This window comes from Hemibagrus wyckioides, linkage group LG06 (assembly GCF_019097595.1).
Source record: "Hemibagrus wyckioides isolate EC202008001 linkage group LG06, SWU_Hwy_1.0, whole genome shotgun sequence".
In the NCBI taxonomy this organism is placed as follows: Eukaryota; Metazoa; Chordata; class Actinopteri; order Siluriformes; family Bagridae; genus Hemibagrus; species Hemibagrus wyckioides.
Window position 1 is genome coordinate 33759355 of NC_080715.1, and position 19678 is coordinate 33779032.

The window sequence follows — 19678 nt, forward strand, 5'->3', positions numbered from 1 at the left end:
TCGCCATCTCTCACGTCGCCGAACCAAACCGAACGTCTCCACGAACATAACGTTAACATTCTCATTTCATGATTTCTGTCTTTGATGCACTGAATAAAATCATTTCAGCTAACTTTATCGTCACTGCATCAAACGAGTCATTAATCCATGCAGTTAATATAAAAAATAAAATATATAGCTGATTAAATATAATGAATTTTTTTTTTTTTTTTAAAAAGCCATAGTGTTTCTTGGTCATTGCATGATGATGATAATTATGATGAAGAAAGAAGAGTGTTAATGACTGCTGAAAGCGATGTTCTTAAAAGAAAAGAAGAATCTCGCACGAATAATAAAATGTTCTCTAAGAAAACCATGTTGTTGTCAGTCTGTAAAATTCTTCTTCTTTAACGTCTTAAACTTTCCCTCTGACTCTGACGCCTGGTTTTTCTGCTCACTTGAGTGTTCATTCATACCGGAGATATGTCCTGGCTTGACACAATGCTCAGTGTGTGTGTGGGTGTGTGTGTGTGAACTGATTAAATTGTGGTTGTTCTGCTTAGATCTGCCTTGGCTTCAGCACATCAGGGTCAGCCGTTACCCAGCACCCTGAGCGTGATGGAAAGCACACCACAGGTTCGGGGAATGCACACCATCATCAGGTAGACCACCATCATCATCATCATCATCACACGCTTGCAGTGGTGTGTATCCTTCTGTATCTTCTCTCTCTCTCTCTCTGCAGGAATAAAGAGACGAACCGAGACGAGTTTATTTTCTACTCGAAGAGGTTGATGAGGCTCCTCATCGAGCATGCTCTGTCCTTCTTACCACTGAAGGTGAGGGCTTTTAAATCCTCAGGAAATAAACTGTTTCAGATTTAATTTGTTTGCTGACTTTGCTGAGGTTCTTCATCACAAGCGCTCTCTCTCTCTCTCTCTCTCTCCCTCTCCCTCCCTCTCTCTCTCTCTCTCCCCCCCTCACAGCCAGTGTCTGTTGAAACACCTCAGGGGACCATATACGAGGGGAAACGGCTCAGTGGGAAAAGGGTTAGTCCTGATTTCAGACTTTTTAGCTCTTCTGTTCTGGTGTTTACAGATCTGCAAGATCTGAGCAGAGCTTTTTACACTGAGGCATGTGAAGGAACTACAGGTAGAAAAAACTTAAATAAAAACGACAAAAGAGAAACTTTTATTAATATTTATACATTTATATTTTTGCTATTTTTATTTTTTTTAAATATATTTTTAATTGTTTTATTAATTAAAGGATTTATGAGAAATAGAGTTTTTTTTTACTTAACTATTAACAGCATCAGATAGCTGTATTTATTAGTGAAACTAAATTTTCAACTTTGACCAGGGGGAAAAAAAAACCTTTAAGTAATCCTAGAGCAAAGTTTTAAATTTATTTTTAATGATTAGAATTAGACAGTGATTTTAAATGCTCTTCTGTGGTCATCAAGCTGCTGGACATATGATTTTTTTCAAAAGAGTTCTGTTCTGTTTTTATTTAGTTAGTAATTTAGTAATTAATTTAATTTAATTTAATTCCATTAACCTTTTCCGGAAGGTTCCGGTGTAAATGTGGCTTTTTATTCCGACCAATCAGAAGCCACAGCAGAGTCTGTAGGAAGTCAGGATGAACTGATTAATCAGATGCCAATGAATGAACAGAATAAAAACCTGCAGTTACTCGGATGAGATCGGACTCTGGGGGAAGCGGGGTAATATGTCTGGCTCACTGGTCAGATTTATTGCTGATTTATCAGTTTTTTCTGAGGTCAGCGTTTTCCTCCTTCAGGGTGATATAGTAGTATTAGATTTTTATTGAGGCTCAGTTCAGGTAACTGCAGAAAGATAGGTCTGTAAATCTCTGTGTGTGTGTGTAGATCACCGGAGTGTCCATCCTGCGTGCAGGCGAGACGATGGAGCAGGCCCTGATGGCAGTGTGTAAAGATATTCGCCTGGGAAAAATCCTCATCCAGACGAACCATGACACCGGAGAGCCCGAGGTAGCTGCAGTCGCACCGTCTAGTCTGATCATCATTCCAGAGATTAGATCACTGACACACTTTTTTTTTTTTTCTAGTGTCTGATATTTTGATCTATTTCTCCTTCCCAGCTCCACTACCTGCGCTTGCCGAAGGACATCAGTGAGGATTACGTGATTCTGATGGACAGCACCGTGTCCACCGGGGCAGCTGCTCTCATGGCTATTCGAGTTTTACTCGTATGAGTCGCTTTTTTTTTTTGTTTGCCAATTTACTTTTTTTGTTTTGATACAGCTTTATTCTGCACTAAAATAAACAACAAAAGGTCAGTGAATAATCCCAGAGTTCCTTTACTTTCTTTTACTTTCAGGACCATGATGTTGAGGAGGATAAAATCTTCCTCCTCTCTCTGCTGATGGCGGAGATGGGCGTCCACTCCGTAGCCTACGCCTTTCCCAAGGTGCGCATCATCACCACAGCCGTGGATAAGAAGGTCAATGACGAGTTCCACATCATCCCAGGCATCGGTATGATCATCTACACCGTTAAAGGAAGCTTTCGTGAGCTAAGAATTTGGCAAAAAATGATTTGAATGTCTTTTTTTTTTTTTTTAAATAAATACATGCATACATGAATAAATGTCCTGCCCATGCACACAAAGCTTTGCGTTAGCATTAGCCAGGATGTTCACAGCATCAGATATTTAAGCTATTTATAAAATCTAGAGTAGAGTTCTCTCTCGAAACACGTAAAACTCCACTCTTGAGAAAATAAAACAAAAAAATCAATCTAAATGAGTGACAGGAAGTGTACTGTGTGTTGTCTTTTACAGGAAACTTCGGGGACCGTTATTTTGGAACAGATGCTCCTTCAGACTGTTACGAAAGTGAAGAAGGGATGGATTTATGAGTCTTATTATTATAATTTTTTTTTGGAAATGATAGTTTGTGTGAAAGAGCTCTCGAGACCCGAGACGTGCCATAAATGCAGTAAGTGCCACTGGAAGGTCAGTGTGGATTTTGACTCCAGAGTTCGGAGTTATTTTGATTGTAACAGAGGGTAAGATTAGTGTCAGGTTTCTTTCCTGAAGCTTTACGAGCTGACGGTTAAATCTGAACGAAGCGACCGGATCAATTTGAGAGTTTTGTAGAACTAACTAACTCGTCTTTGTGTTTTCTTTAACAATCCTTTTGACAAGCTTGAATTTTTGAGAAGTCTCTGATGGAAATCCTCACAGATTTCGACACATTTGCAGGGTATTATTTTAATTGCATTTTAGGAAAAATTTGCCTTTTTTAATGAATTTTTCGGAGTGTGTGTGAAACAACATTGTGGCTTAAATGCAATGTAAAGGTTTTTTGTTTTTTTAATAATTTTAGCGCTTAGTTGCATTGAGAAATCTGTTTTTCTTTGGTGCAGTAAAAAAAAATTGAAGTTGGACTTTTATTTAAAAGTAGATGTAAAAGTAGAAAAGTAACCTATTTAATATTTGTTCGCTGTCGCTCCAGATGGCAGCACTGTGAAAAATAATGTTTATAAAACCCTGGGATGATTTCCGGAGCAAGATGAAGGTTTATTCTGTTCGTTCTGACACATGGGGGATAGAAAAAGTTTACACACCCCTGTTTCAGATATTTTTCCACCTTTAATACATTACAGCAACCAAGAACATAGAAATGTTTAAAGGACAAAAACGAACAAAACGTTAAAATAACGTGGGTGCCTAAGTAAACTATGTTGCCAAAAGTTTTGGGACACCCCTCCACATCATGGGATTCGGCTTGGCCCCTTAGTTCCAGTGAAAGAAACTTTTAATGCTTCACCTTCATACCAAGACATTTTGGACAATTTCATGCTCTTTGTGGGAACAGTTTGGGGATGACCCCTTCCTGTTCCAACATGACTGCACACCAGTACACAAAGCAAGGTCCATAAAGACATGGATGAGTGAGTTTGGTGTGGAGGAACTTGACTGGCCTGCACAGAGTCCTGACCTCAACCCCATAGAACACCTTTGTGATGAATTAGAGCGGAGACTATGAGCCAGACCAAATCTAGGACGTCTGCTTTTACATGCACATGAATGTAATATGGAGTTGTCCCGCCCTTTGCAGCTATAACAGCTTCAACTCTTCTGGGAAGGCTTTCCACAAGGTTTAGGAGTGTGTTCATGGGAATTTTTTGACCATTCCTCTCTAGAAGCACATTTGTGTGGTCAGGCACTGATGTTGGACGAGAAGACCTGGCTCGCAGTCTCCGCTCTAATTCATAATTGGTATGCAGCTGAAGTATTAAGAGTTCCTTTCACTGGAACTAAGGGGCCAAGCTCAACCCCTGAAAAACTACACCTGAATTTAGTGATGTTGAGGGGTGTCCCAATACTATTGCCAATATAGTGTCAGTACACCCCTTCATTAATTCTTTGGTTAAAGCGTCTTGATTGGAAAACAGCCCTTCATTTTTGATTTGCTGATTTTATTCCACTCTTCTGGGTTTTGAATGAAATTCTTCATTAATTCCTTTTGAACATGAGAATGGCGGAAAGTGTTTGGTCTTATTTAAGGGTGTGTAAACTTATTCACTCGGGTTATCATCTGTTTTTTCTTTCTGTTCTGTTTGGTTGATATATTTGATATCAGAAGTAGGGAAATATGTGATGTCAATCATTGATGTATAAACAGGGGTGTGTAAACTTTTAAACCCGCCATATATTTAAGTGTCATTTTTAGACTTTGATGCAAAAAGCTACGCAAATTCCATTGTTTACAATAATGTTGTGTAATAATGTAAATGAGGGCAAATGTATGAACTTAATTTGGATCCACAAAAACATGAGATAAACGAAGCATCACAAGTGTAACAAAAAGAAAATAAAGCAAAAGATTTATGCAAAGTGAGAAGCCTCGTTCCTCATTTCCTGTGATGTCATTTCCTGTAAACGATGAGGCATAGATTCAGCAAAACACACTACGGCTTCAACACTTCGGAACCTTTTATTAAATGAAGCTCTGTAATGGAGGCTTGTTCTTTAGCTTCATTTGTGATTTCAGCAAAATGTACGAGGCAGCTTGATGATCTAACGCTTCTCATACTCTAATGAGGCTAAACGGCTAAAGAAGATAATAATGCAGTGAATGTTCGACATGTGTGAGGATGTGTTTTCCTTAAAGCTCTAACAGAATCATCATCGTCATCATCATTGATACTGTATTTCCATCAGGAGGATGTTGTTTCTGCCCAATAATCCATCAGTCCATTTGGTCATTCCAAAAATAGCTGAGCCTTTCCAGTTTGAGGGGGGGGAAAAATCCTGGTATCAACAAGTCTTTGAGATGTAGCTGGAGCCTCATCAGATTTCCAGTGGAGGAGAAAACAACATCTACTTAATAAATAAATAAAGGCTCCAAGTGTTTGGAACTAAACCATCAAAAATTGCAATACAGGTCAAACATTAGTACTGAACCCTGAGCACCTCAAGACAGAACATCCTGGAATAATTGGGTATAAACACACAGGTGTATTGTTGCAGTAGATGAGCACAGCTTAATGTGGGATTAAATATTATAAACATATATTATTTTGAAGCTATTTAACATCCAGGTTTGTTTCAGCTCAAAATGCCCGGTCATTTCTGCTAATGTTCCTGCAATAATACTGTTCTTAGCTGTAGATGTGTGTGAGATGAGGACGCGGCGTCTGCCCGGTGTCGTGAGCTGCTGCTTTTCCTAATATGTCCATAAAACAATTCTCCGGGGAGCTTTAACAGCGTTAGACTGAAGCTATTCTGGTGCAGAGTGTTGACAGGATTCTGATAATGAGGCGGACGTCTCATCTGGTTTATTTTGGGGTCTGATATTATGAAGAGAATTCGACCTTTGTAAGCGTGAGCGAGTGCACAGAGAGCCGCGGACAAGATAGAGACCAGTATGATAAATGTGACAATAATAATAATAAAAATATAGTTTTATTATTTTTAAGAATAATAGTAAAATAAAAATATTTAATAATAAAATAGAAAATAATAATAATAAAAAAATATATAGTATTTTTATTTTTAATCATAATAAAAAATAAAAATATTTATTAATAGATTATAATAAAATTACAATAACAATAATAAATATATAATAAAATGACAAATAATAAAATTATTTTTATTATTTCTAATAATTATAAAAATAAAAATACAAAAATGATAAAATAAATATTTAATAATAAATAATAAAATAAATAAACATATAGTATTATTTTTCATGATTTTTAAATATAATACAATAAAATATTTAATAACAATGTAATAAAATAGCAAATAATGCAAAATAAAAATATAATAATATAGTATTATTTTATTTTTGATATCAATAATAAAATAATAAAAATGTTGAATAATAGAATATAATAAAATAACAATAATAACTATATAATAATAAAATGACAAATACTAAATGTTTTATTATTTATAATTATTAAAAAAATAAAAATTTGTATTATTAATAATAATAAAAATATATAAATGATAATACATATTTTTATATTATTATAATAATATATTAAATATAAAAAAAATAAAATAAAATAATAATAATAATAAAAATAAAATATACCCACAATGATTAAAACTAGAAACAGTTTCAGCCAGGCTTCATATTTTACTTAAAAAAAATCACAGTAGTCCATTATACAGTTTTTGTTCTTGTTTTATTTCCAAATCATATGAGAGAAAATAACTATAAACAATTTGGGGAAAGAAAATATCGTACCAGAGGGTATCACAGGTAAGGTTTCGAAGGCCTCCGTTAATATAGCACCTTGTTTTTCTGAGCCAGTGCGAGAACCGAGCTGAATGATGTCATGAATGATGGAACGCACAGACAGAACGAGACGCAATGATGACAAATCCAACACTCTTTCATTCTCATAAAATGTCCGTATAACAGCGTGTATAAAACAGCAAGGCAATGTAAACACTCCAGAAAATATTTGTTTAGAGAAAAAGTAAACGGTTTAGAGAGTATTTCATGAAAAATGAATAAAATGTAAAGTATATACACCGAGTGAACAATCAGAACCAAAAGACATTTTGAAAATATCTCGTATTATATGTTTTGAATACAAATGTAAGATAAATGCATTTTACACTGATTTAGCCCTACAATAACACACAGTACAGAGTCTCGGCATTCCATCGGGATCATTTCTGAAGCTTCTGCTTATTTCTGAACATCTCATTTCCTGTGTTTTATGTCTGTTGTACTACTTGCATATGTAAATTTATTTTAAATAAAACGCCACAGTGTTGGGAAATACAAACGACTTTAACTCGTGCTGTGTCTTCTGAAATGATTTATAATCTTATAATGTCATTTGGATAAAGAAAAAAAAGTCTGAATATAATAATGTAGAGAAAGTAAAGCTCCTGAGGAGGAAAGTATTTTCCAAATTTCTTCCTGTACACTAAAAGAACAGGAAAGAAAACAGGAAGTCAGGAGAGATGTTAGAACCCAAAACACCACCAGAGAAACTTTATAATAGATTTATAACAAATAATAGATTTACCGATATTTATTACTGATTAAACAACTCTCCTGTAACCTTTTGGCTACTCTCCCAGTTAGAGGTCAGAGATAATGATGGAAAAGCAGACCGTAACCTTTCAGATGTTCTCTTACATTCACACACACGCACACAAAAAAAGATGATATTAAGAGCAATATTTAGTTAACAGTGTAATTCAAATCCACAGTATTTGATAAAGATCATGTAACAGTTAAAGAGGACGATAGTTGACTATTAATCTTCACGTCTCAGGTGTTCATGCAGCATAGATTTCTCATCTGGACTTACACTATATTGCCAAAAGTTTTGGGACATCTGCCTTTCCATGCACATGAATGTAATATGGAGTTGTCCCACCCTTTGCAGCCATAACAGCTTCAACTCTTCTGGGAAGGCTTTCCACAAGGTTTAGGAGTGTGTTTATGGGAATTTTTGACCATTCCTCTAGAAGAAGTGCATTTGTGAGGTCAGGCACTGATGTTGGACAAGAAGACCTGGCTCGCAGTCTCCGCTCTAATTCATACCAAAGGTGTTCTATGGGGTTGAGGTCAGGACTCTGTAAGCAGTTTGGACATCAAACTCGCTCATCCATGTCTTTATGGACCTTGCTTTGTGCACTGGTGTGCAGTCATGTTGGAACAGGAAGGGGTCATCCCCAAACTGTTCCCACAAAGAGCATGGAATTGTCCAAAATGTCTTGGTATAAAGCTGAAGCATTAAGAGGGGGGTCGAGCACAACCCCTGAAAATCAACACCTGAACTCGATGTACAGGGGTGTCCCAAAACGTTTGGCAATATGGTGTATTTCATATGTCAGATACACAAACACACAGCCTTTGAGTTTTGATCAAAGTTCTATTATTTGGTATGTATGATATACAGACAGAAACCTTCCATAATGTTTGAAAAAAATCTAATGAAAGGTTCATGCCAAGAACATTGGCTTTACATTCAACTGAACGTAATAGAATTATAATAAAAAAATAGAAAGAATCTTGTACATAGAGACCTGCAAAGGTGTTCACATCACCTACTGCAGAGATCCAGATGCTCGCATTCTTTACTCAAAGTATTGCACAGTGAAGCCACGTCAGGCTCGTCATAGTGGTACAGTAAAAACAGTATAGAGAAGAAAGAAGACACGTGCATCTTCAAAATCCATGCTGAAGCAAAAAAAAAAACAAATAAATCTTCAGCTGTTCAGGCATGCATCCCATTCACAGACAGCCTTCCAGTGAAAAAAAAAAGGATCTCAGATCTATACGATGGTCTCTACTCCGGTCAGCTTGGGTGTGAGAATGCGAGGAGTGATGCCATTGTTGAGATCTTCTTCAAACTCAAGGAGCTGGCCCATAAAGTTGAGGTTGGGCGAGATGATCGGTCTTCGCATCTTGACGAACTTGTAGGCATCCGTCATGGTCATCCACGTGTGTTTCATCAGGTACGCAATAACGATAGTGGCAGACCGTGACACACCCGCCTGGCAGTGAATGAGCAGACCCTGGCCTGCCTGGTGAGCTTCTTCTGTTGATGAAAAGAAAAGCGTTTAAAACCTCGACTTATCACGTGGAGATGTCAGCTTGTTATTCAGAACCTGAATGTAATTGCTAGTCCTTTATGCTGCTGGTTAGAAGGCCATTTGATGTAATCTAAGCATTTCACCTGGACATCAAGAGTCTGAGAGAGGAACTGAGGACGAATAAATATCCGATTAACCTCAGGAACTGTTCATTCTTCCAACACTAAACTGGCATGAATCCCATATTTTGTTTCATTCATTTATTTTATTAAACTAATTCAACAGTGTGTGCTCATCTTTTGTTACTCTATTCATACACGCCACATTTAAATGAAGTGTGTGTGCAGTTCAGTGATAAAAATAGGCTGCTTTTCCCATCCGTCTATCTCCACCGTACAGAATAGCATCGCGTCTCAAATTGCAGTGCTATTCTAGACGTGTTTACTCACACAACCTGGGTTTTTTCTATTACAGGAAGTGTTTTCTAAAAAGGAAAAGTCAGAAGTTTTGACTAAAGAAGCAGATCATAACAATCACAACAGCAGCAGAAAGCTTAATAGTGTAGATAATTGATGGACATGGATGTTTTGGCTCTGATTTGCAGAGTAATTTATGCCCCTTTTATTCCTTTAACATAAATCTAAAATTCCTGAATCAGAAATCTGGAAATTAAAAATGAAAGTTTTAGGGTCACAGAAACTTTGTGGTGTCTTAAATAGAGCAAGGTTCCTCTTCAGCTCCTGCTGTGTCGTGGAGCTTGGGGTAAAGTTACACACTGGGGAATAATTTTAACATCATCATTTATAAAGTTACAGAATATATACAGATCTTTATCACCTCAGTAGTCCTTCAGTTAAGGAACATTTGTGGTCAGTATCTGGACAGAGTCAGGACTGGGATTCAAAAACTGGTGGTCAGATATGAAGCTCAAGGGACAAAAAGACCATGAAGATTAACGTTAGCATTTTGGACCCAATGAGATGTTTGCACATCTTTTTTTATTATTATTATTCTTTAATATCTGTTTTATCTTGCTCAAAGACCAACTATAATCATTAGAAAACATCACAAATAGTATGAGGGACTGGTCAATCGTTCAGAGGGAGAAACATCCCACTGTCCGGATTTGTCATGTTTCTCCTCACTGTTTCTAAGGTTTGGCGTATGGAGAAGCTGGCGTTTGGTCTCACTGCCTCACATTTCCTACTGACCTGACTGGAGAATCACCGTATTGCTGAAATGTCATTACAGTCAACTTTGTTAGTCCATTAGACTCTGATCAGATCAGACAATGGCGACTGAACTATTTGGAGAGGTAGCAAAGGGGTAGCATCCCATAATACTTTAAGATCAAGCTCCAAGATGTACAAGCTCGGTTTAATCCTAACCATTCCAGTTAGCAATAGGAATCACAGGAATCAGACAGAATCAGACTGATGGTTTTGTGACAATCTGATCTCGAGTTATGGGCTGAAACCTGTCCAAGGAGAATAGCCAAAAATTGTTTTTTGGGGCCATGCTGGGTCATTGTGCCAAACTGGTTCTATGGAGCTCCAAAGACTTTCATGGAATGTACAATAATAAGATGAGATAGTGAGAAAATAATGAGAAGAAGAAGAGGAAGAAGATGATGAAGAAGAAGTAGAAACCATCTAATAATAGTTAATAAAGAAAATAATAATAATAGTCAGTGCTTGGACCCCTGAATTCATGCAATATTTGATGCACAAAGCACATGGGTCTTTACTTCAGCTTGTAGTCCTTCTCTATCACTGGTTATTTTGTGATAGACAGATATTTTGTTTCATCAGCTGATTGTCAGTGCAGCTTTATTAATAATAATTCATTGTTTGCAATTGTACTGTTCACCAATGTGAACATCACCATCTACAATGTGATTAATAGATGTTTGTGTTCACGATGTTATGAGTGAACTGACCGATAAAATCCATACCTATAAATTCAAATGCTTCTTCAAAGTACTGTCGCAGGTTCTGCTTGTTGCTGTCGGTGGCAGGTAAGCGTTTATACTTGAACATCCCAAGGTCATAGAGGTATAGCGGGAGGTGTGTGGTAACATTCAGGATGTACCCAATGTTCAGCCTTTGCATTTGGTCAAGGTCCTGTGCATCACGCTCATTGCCCAGATACAGGAAGGGCAGGATTGTTGTCAGCTCAGCATTCTCAATGTCAGGGCTGGAGGGCAGCGTGTGAGGTAGTGCCCCTGAAAGGGCAACAGCTGCACCACCATCGTGACCCTCCTGATGTTGTAGGGAGTCCTCACATAAGTCCTCATAACTCTGTCTGAAGCTGGAGATTCCACCTGTAAGGACACATGGAGATTAATTGGTTTTACTTTATTAATTGGTTCACTTAATTGATTTTCTTCCATATTTAAACCCCTCCTCCCCTCCTGTACTTCCTCTTACCGCTGTCATTCATCTTGACTCACTTCACCCAATACCATCCACACATCCCCAGAGACATCCAACCCTATTTATCAACTGGTCTGGTTCCGTCCATCTTCACCTCTGCTTAATAAATCCACACTAATATTTCTAATTAGACTTGTTTTTCTCCATTGATTTCTATCCAAGACCCAAAAATGTCCAATAATCAGACACCGTCAACCAAATGAGCTACATGGATAGCAACCAGTCTGGTTCTTACAGTAACTGAAACACAACTCTAGACAGCACTCTACAACTTTTATCCTTGTCCTCCTTGACCACACTCATACCATTGAGTCTATCAATCAGCAGAACCTCAATTATACTTTTATTTGAAACCCGAAGATAGCTGATAGAGTTCTGGTTCTAGTAGACTCTATCTTAGAGCTCATGAATTTAGCTAGGCCTTAAGGGGCACCAGCAAAACACATACATAGCAGTAATCTGAGGGATTTCATTATGTTTTTAATGATATTGGCATTTTGGACCTTCAGTGAGAAGAGCCTAACCCTGCAAGGATCCCAAGGCATCCAGAGATGCACCAGCTCCAGCTCCATCTTCATGAAGATTTCGGAGAGAAGATGCCAACCCCATGTGGACTTGGAGGACAACAACCTATTAATTAATACACAAGATAACTTTCTACATCTTCTGTATCTCCATCATTAAGCATCTGAAGGCTTCAGAATGGAGGAGTTGGTGTTGAATCTATAATGAACTCAGATGTTGAGCTAATTTATGAGCTGCTCAGGAACTCCTGGTTACTCCTGGTTAAACTCCAACTGACTGTACAAAGGACATTATTCATAATCCTACTCTCCAGTGTTTATAATGGTTTATAATCCCACTCTCTGTGTTTATAATGATCTATAATCCCACTCTCTGTGTTTATAATGATCTATAATCACACTCTTTGTGTTTATAATGATCTATAATCCCACTCTCCAGTGTTTATAATGGTTTATAATCCCACTCTCTGTGTTTATAATGATCTATAATCCCACTCTCTGTGTTTATAATGATCTATAATCACACTCTTTGTGTTTATAATGATCTATAATCCCACTCTCTGTGTTTATAATGATCTATAATCCCACTCTTTGTGTTTATAATGATCTATAATCCCACTCTCTGTGTTTATAATGATCTATAATACCACTCTGTGTTTATAATGATCTATAATCACACTCTCTGTGTTTATAATGATCTATAATCCCACTCTTTGTGTTTATAATGATCTATAATCCCACTCTCTGTGTTTATAATGATCTATAATCACACTCTTTGTGTTTATAATGATCTATAATCCCACTCTCTGTGTTTATAATGATCTATAATCACACTCTTTGTGTTTATAATGATCTATAATCCCACTCTGTGTTTATAATGATCTATAATCCCACTCTCTGTGTTTATAATGATCTATAATCACACTCTTTGTGTTTATAATGATTTATAATCCCACTCTCTGTGTTTATAATGGTTTATAATCCCACTCTCTGTGTTTATAATGATCTATAATCCCACTCTCTGTGTTTATAATGATCTATAATCACACTCTTTGTGTTTATAATGATCTATGATCCCACTCTCTGTGTTTATAATGATCTATAATCACACTCTGTGTTTATAATGATCTATAATCCCACTCTCTGTGTTTATAATGATCTATAATCACACTCTTTGTGTTTATAATGATTTATAATCCCACTCTCTGTGTTTATAATGATTTATAATCACACTCTTTGTGTTTATAATGATTTATAATCCCACTCTCTGTGTTTATAATGATCTATAATCACACTCTCCAGTGTCACCCAGATGAGGATGAGGTTCCCTTTTGAGTCTGGTTCCTCTCAAGGTTTCTTCCTCTTACCATCTAAGGAAGTGTTTTTCTCGCCATAGTCATCTCAGGCTTGCTAATTAGGGGTAAATACAAATACATTTAAATATATAAGCCTAATATTAATTTTGAGTTTTTGTACTGTATTTCCTATAAAATCAAATTGAATTGAATTGAGAGTGTAGGGGTGAGTAAGTTAGTGAAGGCAATGTCCAGTGTAGTAATATCCTCTGGCTCCATCCCAGTGTGGTGTGGTCCTGTAGTTTACAGCAGGTTATGGTCACTGGATTGTGGTGGAACATCAGTATATAGTAACAATCACTTTATGCATTCTTTCAAAATTGAAAATATTAGGTATTAGTAACTAAGCCTTTAGATGGCAATTTAATTTATATCAGAATCTTTATGCCTAAAAGCTAATTTCACCTCTAGATTGGATTATTGTCATGTCTTACTGTCTGGATGTTTCAGTAGGTGTATAAACCAGATATGACCACATCATTCTTATCTTATCCACACTACACTGGCCCCCAGTAACATTTCAAACTGATTATGAAATACCACTATTGACCAGTATGACTTAATATCTGAGCAAACCTTTTTTAAGATTCGTCTTCAGTGTTCAAGACTCACACACAGTCCCAGTGTTTAAATCTAAGCTGAAGATATGTTTGTTAATATGTTTTCTCACTCAGGTAAAGGTGCAGATCTGGAGGGATCTGGTAATCTGGGATGTTTTGGATGCTATCGATTTCTCCTATCTCACAATATCCATTGTTAAATGCACTATATAAATAGAACTGAATTGACTTCAATTGAGGTATTGCTTATTCTAAACAGCAGGAAAATAAAATAGCTATTTATGTACTCAGCATGAAAAATAACTAGATTAACTCGTTCCAATTTTTTAAACATGTTTTTAACATCCTTGGAGATATCCTTGGATGGGGTCAGAGCACAGGGTCAGCCATGATGCAGTGCACCTGGAGCAAGGGGGGGTTGGGGGCCTTGCTCAAGGGCCTAATGGTGGCAGCTTTGTGGTGCTGGGGTTTGAACCCTGATCAACAACCCAGACCCTAAACCACTTGAGATACCACCATCCCAAGTGCCTCAAGTACCACAACTCCCTGTTTCTATAGAAACAATACTAACATATTGCTCATGTTATAGCTGGAACTGTCTTATACAAAAAATAATACACACCAATCAGAAGGTGTTGAAAAATCAACAATAGCACATTCGAATTTCCAGGCAGAAAAGACAACAAAAATTCAGTATCTAACAAAACAGACGGAATGCATGCAAAGAACATTGCGTATGTGTGAACAGATGACGGCCCTGTGTGGCCTCACAGTGTGGCACTCAGCAAGAGGCAAACTGACAGATGCACTAGCCTCTCAATTCAGTGCAGCCAAAAAATGTGAAAAACATGGGCAGTGTTCAAAAAAACAAACAGCTTAATGTTCTTAGGGTTCAGTGTATACAGCTGGATATCATTTCATTAAATTAACAATGTTAACATGACTATAATATTTTCTGCATGGTCTCTGCTGAGTATAGATAGATAAATAAATTGTAAATATTTTACCAAAAGTAAACAAGCGCTGCAGATGCTCCATCTTATGTAAGCATTAAATGTACATCTGTGTACTTGTCTGGGGCCAAGTCACCCTGATAAAAATAGCAATCAATATGGCGCATGTTTATTGGCAGAAATAAACAGAAAATAATCTGCACTGTTCTAGTTGACCTAGCCTTAAATACCATTTTAATGAGATATGATCACTGTAACAAACCAAATTAAAGTGTGATCATAATCATAATAATCATAATCAATCACTAGACCCATATCAAAAATGCTAGAACGTCCTAGAATTTTGTACATTCTGAAATAACTGGTCACTTTAGGATCATCATGGTGATGGTTATGATTTATCATGGTGGTTCAACAGTTTCCCAAACCTGCCAAATAGACACTCTTGCATGGTTTCTTCCATCAAGACCAACAGAATACATTAACAACTGTGAAAATAAATCAATAAAAAAATAAAACCAACCTCGGAGAACCATTGGGTCCCTTCCATCCCTTCGTAGAGACTCCAGAACTACACTCAAAGGTTGAGAGGCTGAGAGTCGAGCTGGGTCCAGTGTCCTTTCATCATAAATAATGATCTCTTTTGAAAAAATCCCCCTAAAGGAGTCTTTGCTCTGGTGAGAGGAAATGAGATCCAGCACAGTGATCTTGCCCTGCTGCAGACGCCGGCGGCTGATCTTGTCTGAGCAGTTAATATGCACAGCACCTCGGATATGGCTCTTGTTGTAGTCCATAAAGGGTCTACAGTCTATTATCATGGGCAGAGGCCCTACTGGATGACCTGTGGGGCAATAGGTCATCTTCTGAGCCAGCTCGCTCGGGTGGATGATACGCACGCCGGCTCTGGGTGTGCTAGAAGTGAGACTGGGTGCACTGTAGGTTTCAGTCTGGCCCACCGTCGGCCTGGAGAAAACTCCGTGCCCGCCATAGTTGACGCCGGAGTTCAAGTTGGGGCTACTTGTACTGACCTGGCTTGGTGTTTGGGTCAGGGTCTGCGTCTGGCTGTCTTTTTCGTAAGTGCTCACCATGCAACAGCTGGCACTGTTGCATCCACACGTCAGGGAACGGGTGGAGCTGCTGGATGAGGGCATATAAGTAAGGTTGGTCACCTGGATCTCCACCACAATGGTGCCCACGGTGGCTTCCAGGTAGGTTGTGTCCAGATAAAATTGGAACGGCACCACAAATCTGTCATCGAGGGAGGATGGAGGCATGGGTAAACCACAGAGCAAGGCTGGCAGACAACAAGGAACCCAGCTGGTCAATCTGCGGGAAGAAGGGAAGAAATAAGAAGTATCTAAATTAGGGATGTCCAGTCTTAGTGTGGTGCAAGTTTTCACTCCAAACAAGCAGAAGCCACACCTGAGTCTATTGAAAGAGGAGCTCAACAGGTGGAATCAGGTGTGGCTTTTGTTTGATTGTTATGAAAACCTGCCCCCATACTGGCCCTTTGTGGATAACACTGGACACACCGGATCTAAATGATCCACAAAGCATACTGGCTACATCTCCACTAAAGCTCAAACTTGTGTCAGTGTGAATTCCTTCTGCTCAGATCAATACACCCACTGGCCAATTTAATAGGAACCTCAGATATCTAATTAGCCAATCATCTGGCAGCAGCACTCATGCATGTACAGGTCAAGAGCTGTTACTTTTGGAGAATCATGGCTCGAACTATCCAGTGTAGGTGAGCCTTGTGTCCACTCTAGCATCGGATCTCTGTTCTTGGCTGACAGAAGCAACACCCGATGTGGTCTTCTGCCATTGTAGCCCATCCACCTGAAGGTGCCATATGCCATGGATTCTGAGATGCTTTTCTGCTCACCATGCACAGGTGGACTTTGGCATTTCAGCCCCGGGGGAGAGGGAGGGAAGGGAGCGTGGCTATTAGGACAAAAACTTGATCACACATCATAGTAATAAGTCTGGATAATAAGTGGCAAATCTGCTGTGTGACCATAATTACAAGAAATAATTGCAAGAATAAGGATCTGAGACCAGAGTGAATTCAGACTCACCCAAGTTTAAGGTGATGTTTATCTAAATCCACTGAAATACACCTATTTCTCTCATTCTTCTGACGTTTGATGTAAACATTTAATAATATAAAGTCAGCTCTTGACCTGTCTGATTTTTGATTTTACGCATTACTCTGCTGCCACGTGACTGACTGATTGATTGAACAAGTGCAAGAATGACTAGCTGCGGGTGTTCCTATTAAAGTGACCGGCGAGTCCTTGTTTTCATGAACTACTCAGGCTGCGGACCTGTTTAAAAATAGCACAGCCCTCTCCGAAAACTCGGCATGAGGACGTGCTGAGAATATGATATAGAGACACGTCCTGCATCCGACCCCACACACACACACGCGCGCGCGCACTTCTGATTTATCATGATGCACAGTTTCCTTGGATTTTACACACAACACACAACCACACACTTCTGTGAAAACTGACAGGTAGTACACACACACACACCATGCAACTTACCTTTGGTGTGTTTTATGAACACTACGGGATCCTCGCTGATGTTTTAAAGGCGCCTGAGAAGCTGCTGATCCACTCCTCAGATGATTCCAGCAGCTCCAGCAGCTCCAGCAGCTCTTCCTCGGAGCATTTTCACTTTCTGCTTTGCTCCTGTGATAGTACAGATAAGACTCTCACTTCAGACTGGCACCAGATCGAGCCAATAGATTTCCTCATCGATCCTGTAATCATACTTCTACTGGCTGTGGAGCAAAACCAGCCCAGGAAAGGAGGAGGAGGAGGAGGAGGTTGGACGAAGTCAGCTTTCAGAGGCCTGATCAGGGAGCAGTGCTTACTCAGCGTCCCGTGTATGGAAGCGTACAGTGATATGGACGAATAACAGACAGAGAAGATCTACACGGACTGAAAGAAGGCACGCGTGTATTATACACACCGGTCAGGTCTGGTCTGGACTCCACCTAGTCTACTGGGAGACATTTGATTAAAGCAATTTTTGGTGACCTATGGACTAAGCGTCCACTTTATTAGGAACAGGTATCTAAGTCAATTAACCCTTACATCAAGCGTTCGGGGGAAGAAAGAAAAACCCCCTAAATTTATTGTTCTGTTTTCTGACCTCTTGTTAGATGTGTGCTCATTTTATTCCCTTCTAGAGAAAATTCATGAGAAACTATATTCTTTAATTAGACACACGACTGAATCTGTGAAATATTACGGAAATGTCACTCTACGTCACCAGGGCTGGAAAATTAATAAGTAAATCATATGAAGGGGGCGTGTCACTCTGTGTAATCCCCTGGCACGGCTCTCGCTGATTGGCTGCGTGAATAAACAGCGCAGGGTTTGTTATAACCCTTTATATATATATATATATATATATATATATATATATATATATATATATATAGCTTACCTGACATTGACAATAGTTCATGTGGAAGCCAAAACAAAACTAAATCTAGTATTGAATTTGTAGCCCCCTCGGACCATTGACACAATTCCAGAGGATAAAAAAATTCTCAGAATTCTTTCCATGGTTTCTGACTTGTTCAACATGAGCTACAAAGGTAATGCAGCAAGCTGAAGCTCATGAACTGGTCCTCACGGTCCCGGCTGGACAGGTAGATCTTACACATGCTGTACGACGGCCTGAGAACATCTCTGACCTGAAAGCATTCTGCATAAAAGAGTGGGTGAGAAGTGATGAAAGAATCTGAAATAGTGACACGCTCATGTTGGGATTTTTTAGTCCAAACTCATCAAGAGGTTTATTTAAGATTCAAGATTCAAGAGATTCAAGATTCAAGAAGCTTTATTGTCATTTCAACCACATATAGCTGACGCAGTACATAGTGAAATGAAACAACGTTTCTCCAAGACCTGGTGCTACATAAACATACAACAACAAAGAGTTCAACACAAAACACCACAGAGCTAGGACAGGAGTTTGTCTTAGCCACGTAAAGTGCACAGTGTGCAGCTGGGTGCAAACAGAGCATAGACAAGACAGTGCAAAAGACAATAAATACAAGAAAGACAACACAAAAAAACACAGGACACTTAGCGCCGAAAAAGAAAGAAAAGAACATGTGTAATGGAATGTAAGTGAAATAAAATAAGATAAAATGAAATTATGTAATTATGAAATCATGTATGAAATTTACTCACCTGTTTTACGAAAAGACCTAGCAATCATGTATTAATAATCATGCAAGACAGACAGACAAACAGAGACAGACAGACAGAGAGAGAGATAGACAGACAGACAGACAGACAGACAGACAGACAGACAGACAGACAGACAGATAGATAGATAGATAGATAGATAGATAGATAGATAGATAGATAGATAGATAGATAGATAGATAGAGACAGATTTTATTAAAGGTTTCTTTAACATACAAGTGAAACAAACACCCTCATGGTTGGATTTTTCCACTGTGATAAGTCCACTGTGATGACCCTCAGGAGATATCACTCACAGTGAGTAGGTATTATTCACACTGGAGTTCAGATCATATGGAAAATCCTGGATTTCCACATAACCAATATATCCATGATGTCACTTTTCACATTTTTAAAGAAACAGAGTCAATACAGAACAGCTGCAGAGCAAATCACTGCGTCTTCATTTACAGAAAGCAGAAACCCAGAAGTCAAAGAACTTCCTGTAAGACACCATTTTTAGAGAGAGAGCAACCCTCTGTTCCTTAAAAAAGGAAAACAAAAAGCATGAGTGAAGAGAAAAAGTGAAA

General features: G+C 38.3%; 2 protein-coding genes across 3 annotated transcripts in view; one reads left to right on the forward strand and one right to left on the reverse strand.

Moving 5' to 3' along the window:
• si:ch211-243j20.2 (uridine-cytidine kinase-like 1) overlaps positions 1-4853 on the forward strand; it is a 14819-nt gene extending 9966 nt beyond the window's left edge. The window contains exons 9-15 of the mRNA XM_058392674.1: positions 543-641; positions 725-818; positions 966-1028; positions 1871-1993; positions 2104-2211; positions 2343-2499; positions 2805-4853. Of these exons, the coding sequence (XP_058248657.1) occupies positions 543-641; positions 725-818; positions 966-1028; positions 1871-1993; positions 2104-2211; positions 2343-2499; positions 2805-2881 (721 nt within the window). The 3' untranslated portion in view covers positions 2882-4853. The remainder of the gene's footprint in view (positions 1-542; positions 642-724; positions 819-965; positions 1029-1870; positions 1994-2103; positions 2212-2342; positions 2500-2804) is intronic.
• Positions 4854-6628: 1775 nt separating this feature from the next.
• Positions 6629-17559, reverse strand: dusp10 (dual specificity phosphatase 10). 2 transcript variants are annotated; one of them, XM_058391160.1, is made up of 4 exons: positions 17427-17559; positions 15398-16200; positions 11002-11370; positions 6629-9049 (listed from the first exon to the last, which is right to left on the reverse strand). In XM_058391160.1, the coding sequence occupies exons 2-4, from the start codon at positions 16146-16148 to the stop codon at positions 8787-8789; spliced, it is 1383 nt and encodes a 460-aa protein (XP_058247143.1). In that variant the 5' UTR covers positions 16149-16200; positions 17427-17559; the 3' UTR covers positions 6629-8786. The 2 variants fall into 2 exon arrangements, with proteins under 2 accessions (XP_058247143.1, XP_058247142.1); XM_058391159.1 differs by having other exon boundaries at positions 6631-9052.
• Positions 17560-19678: the final 2119 nt, after the last annotated feature.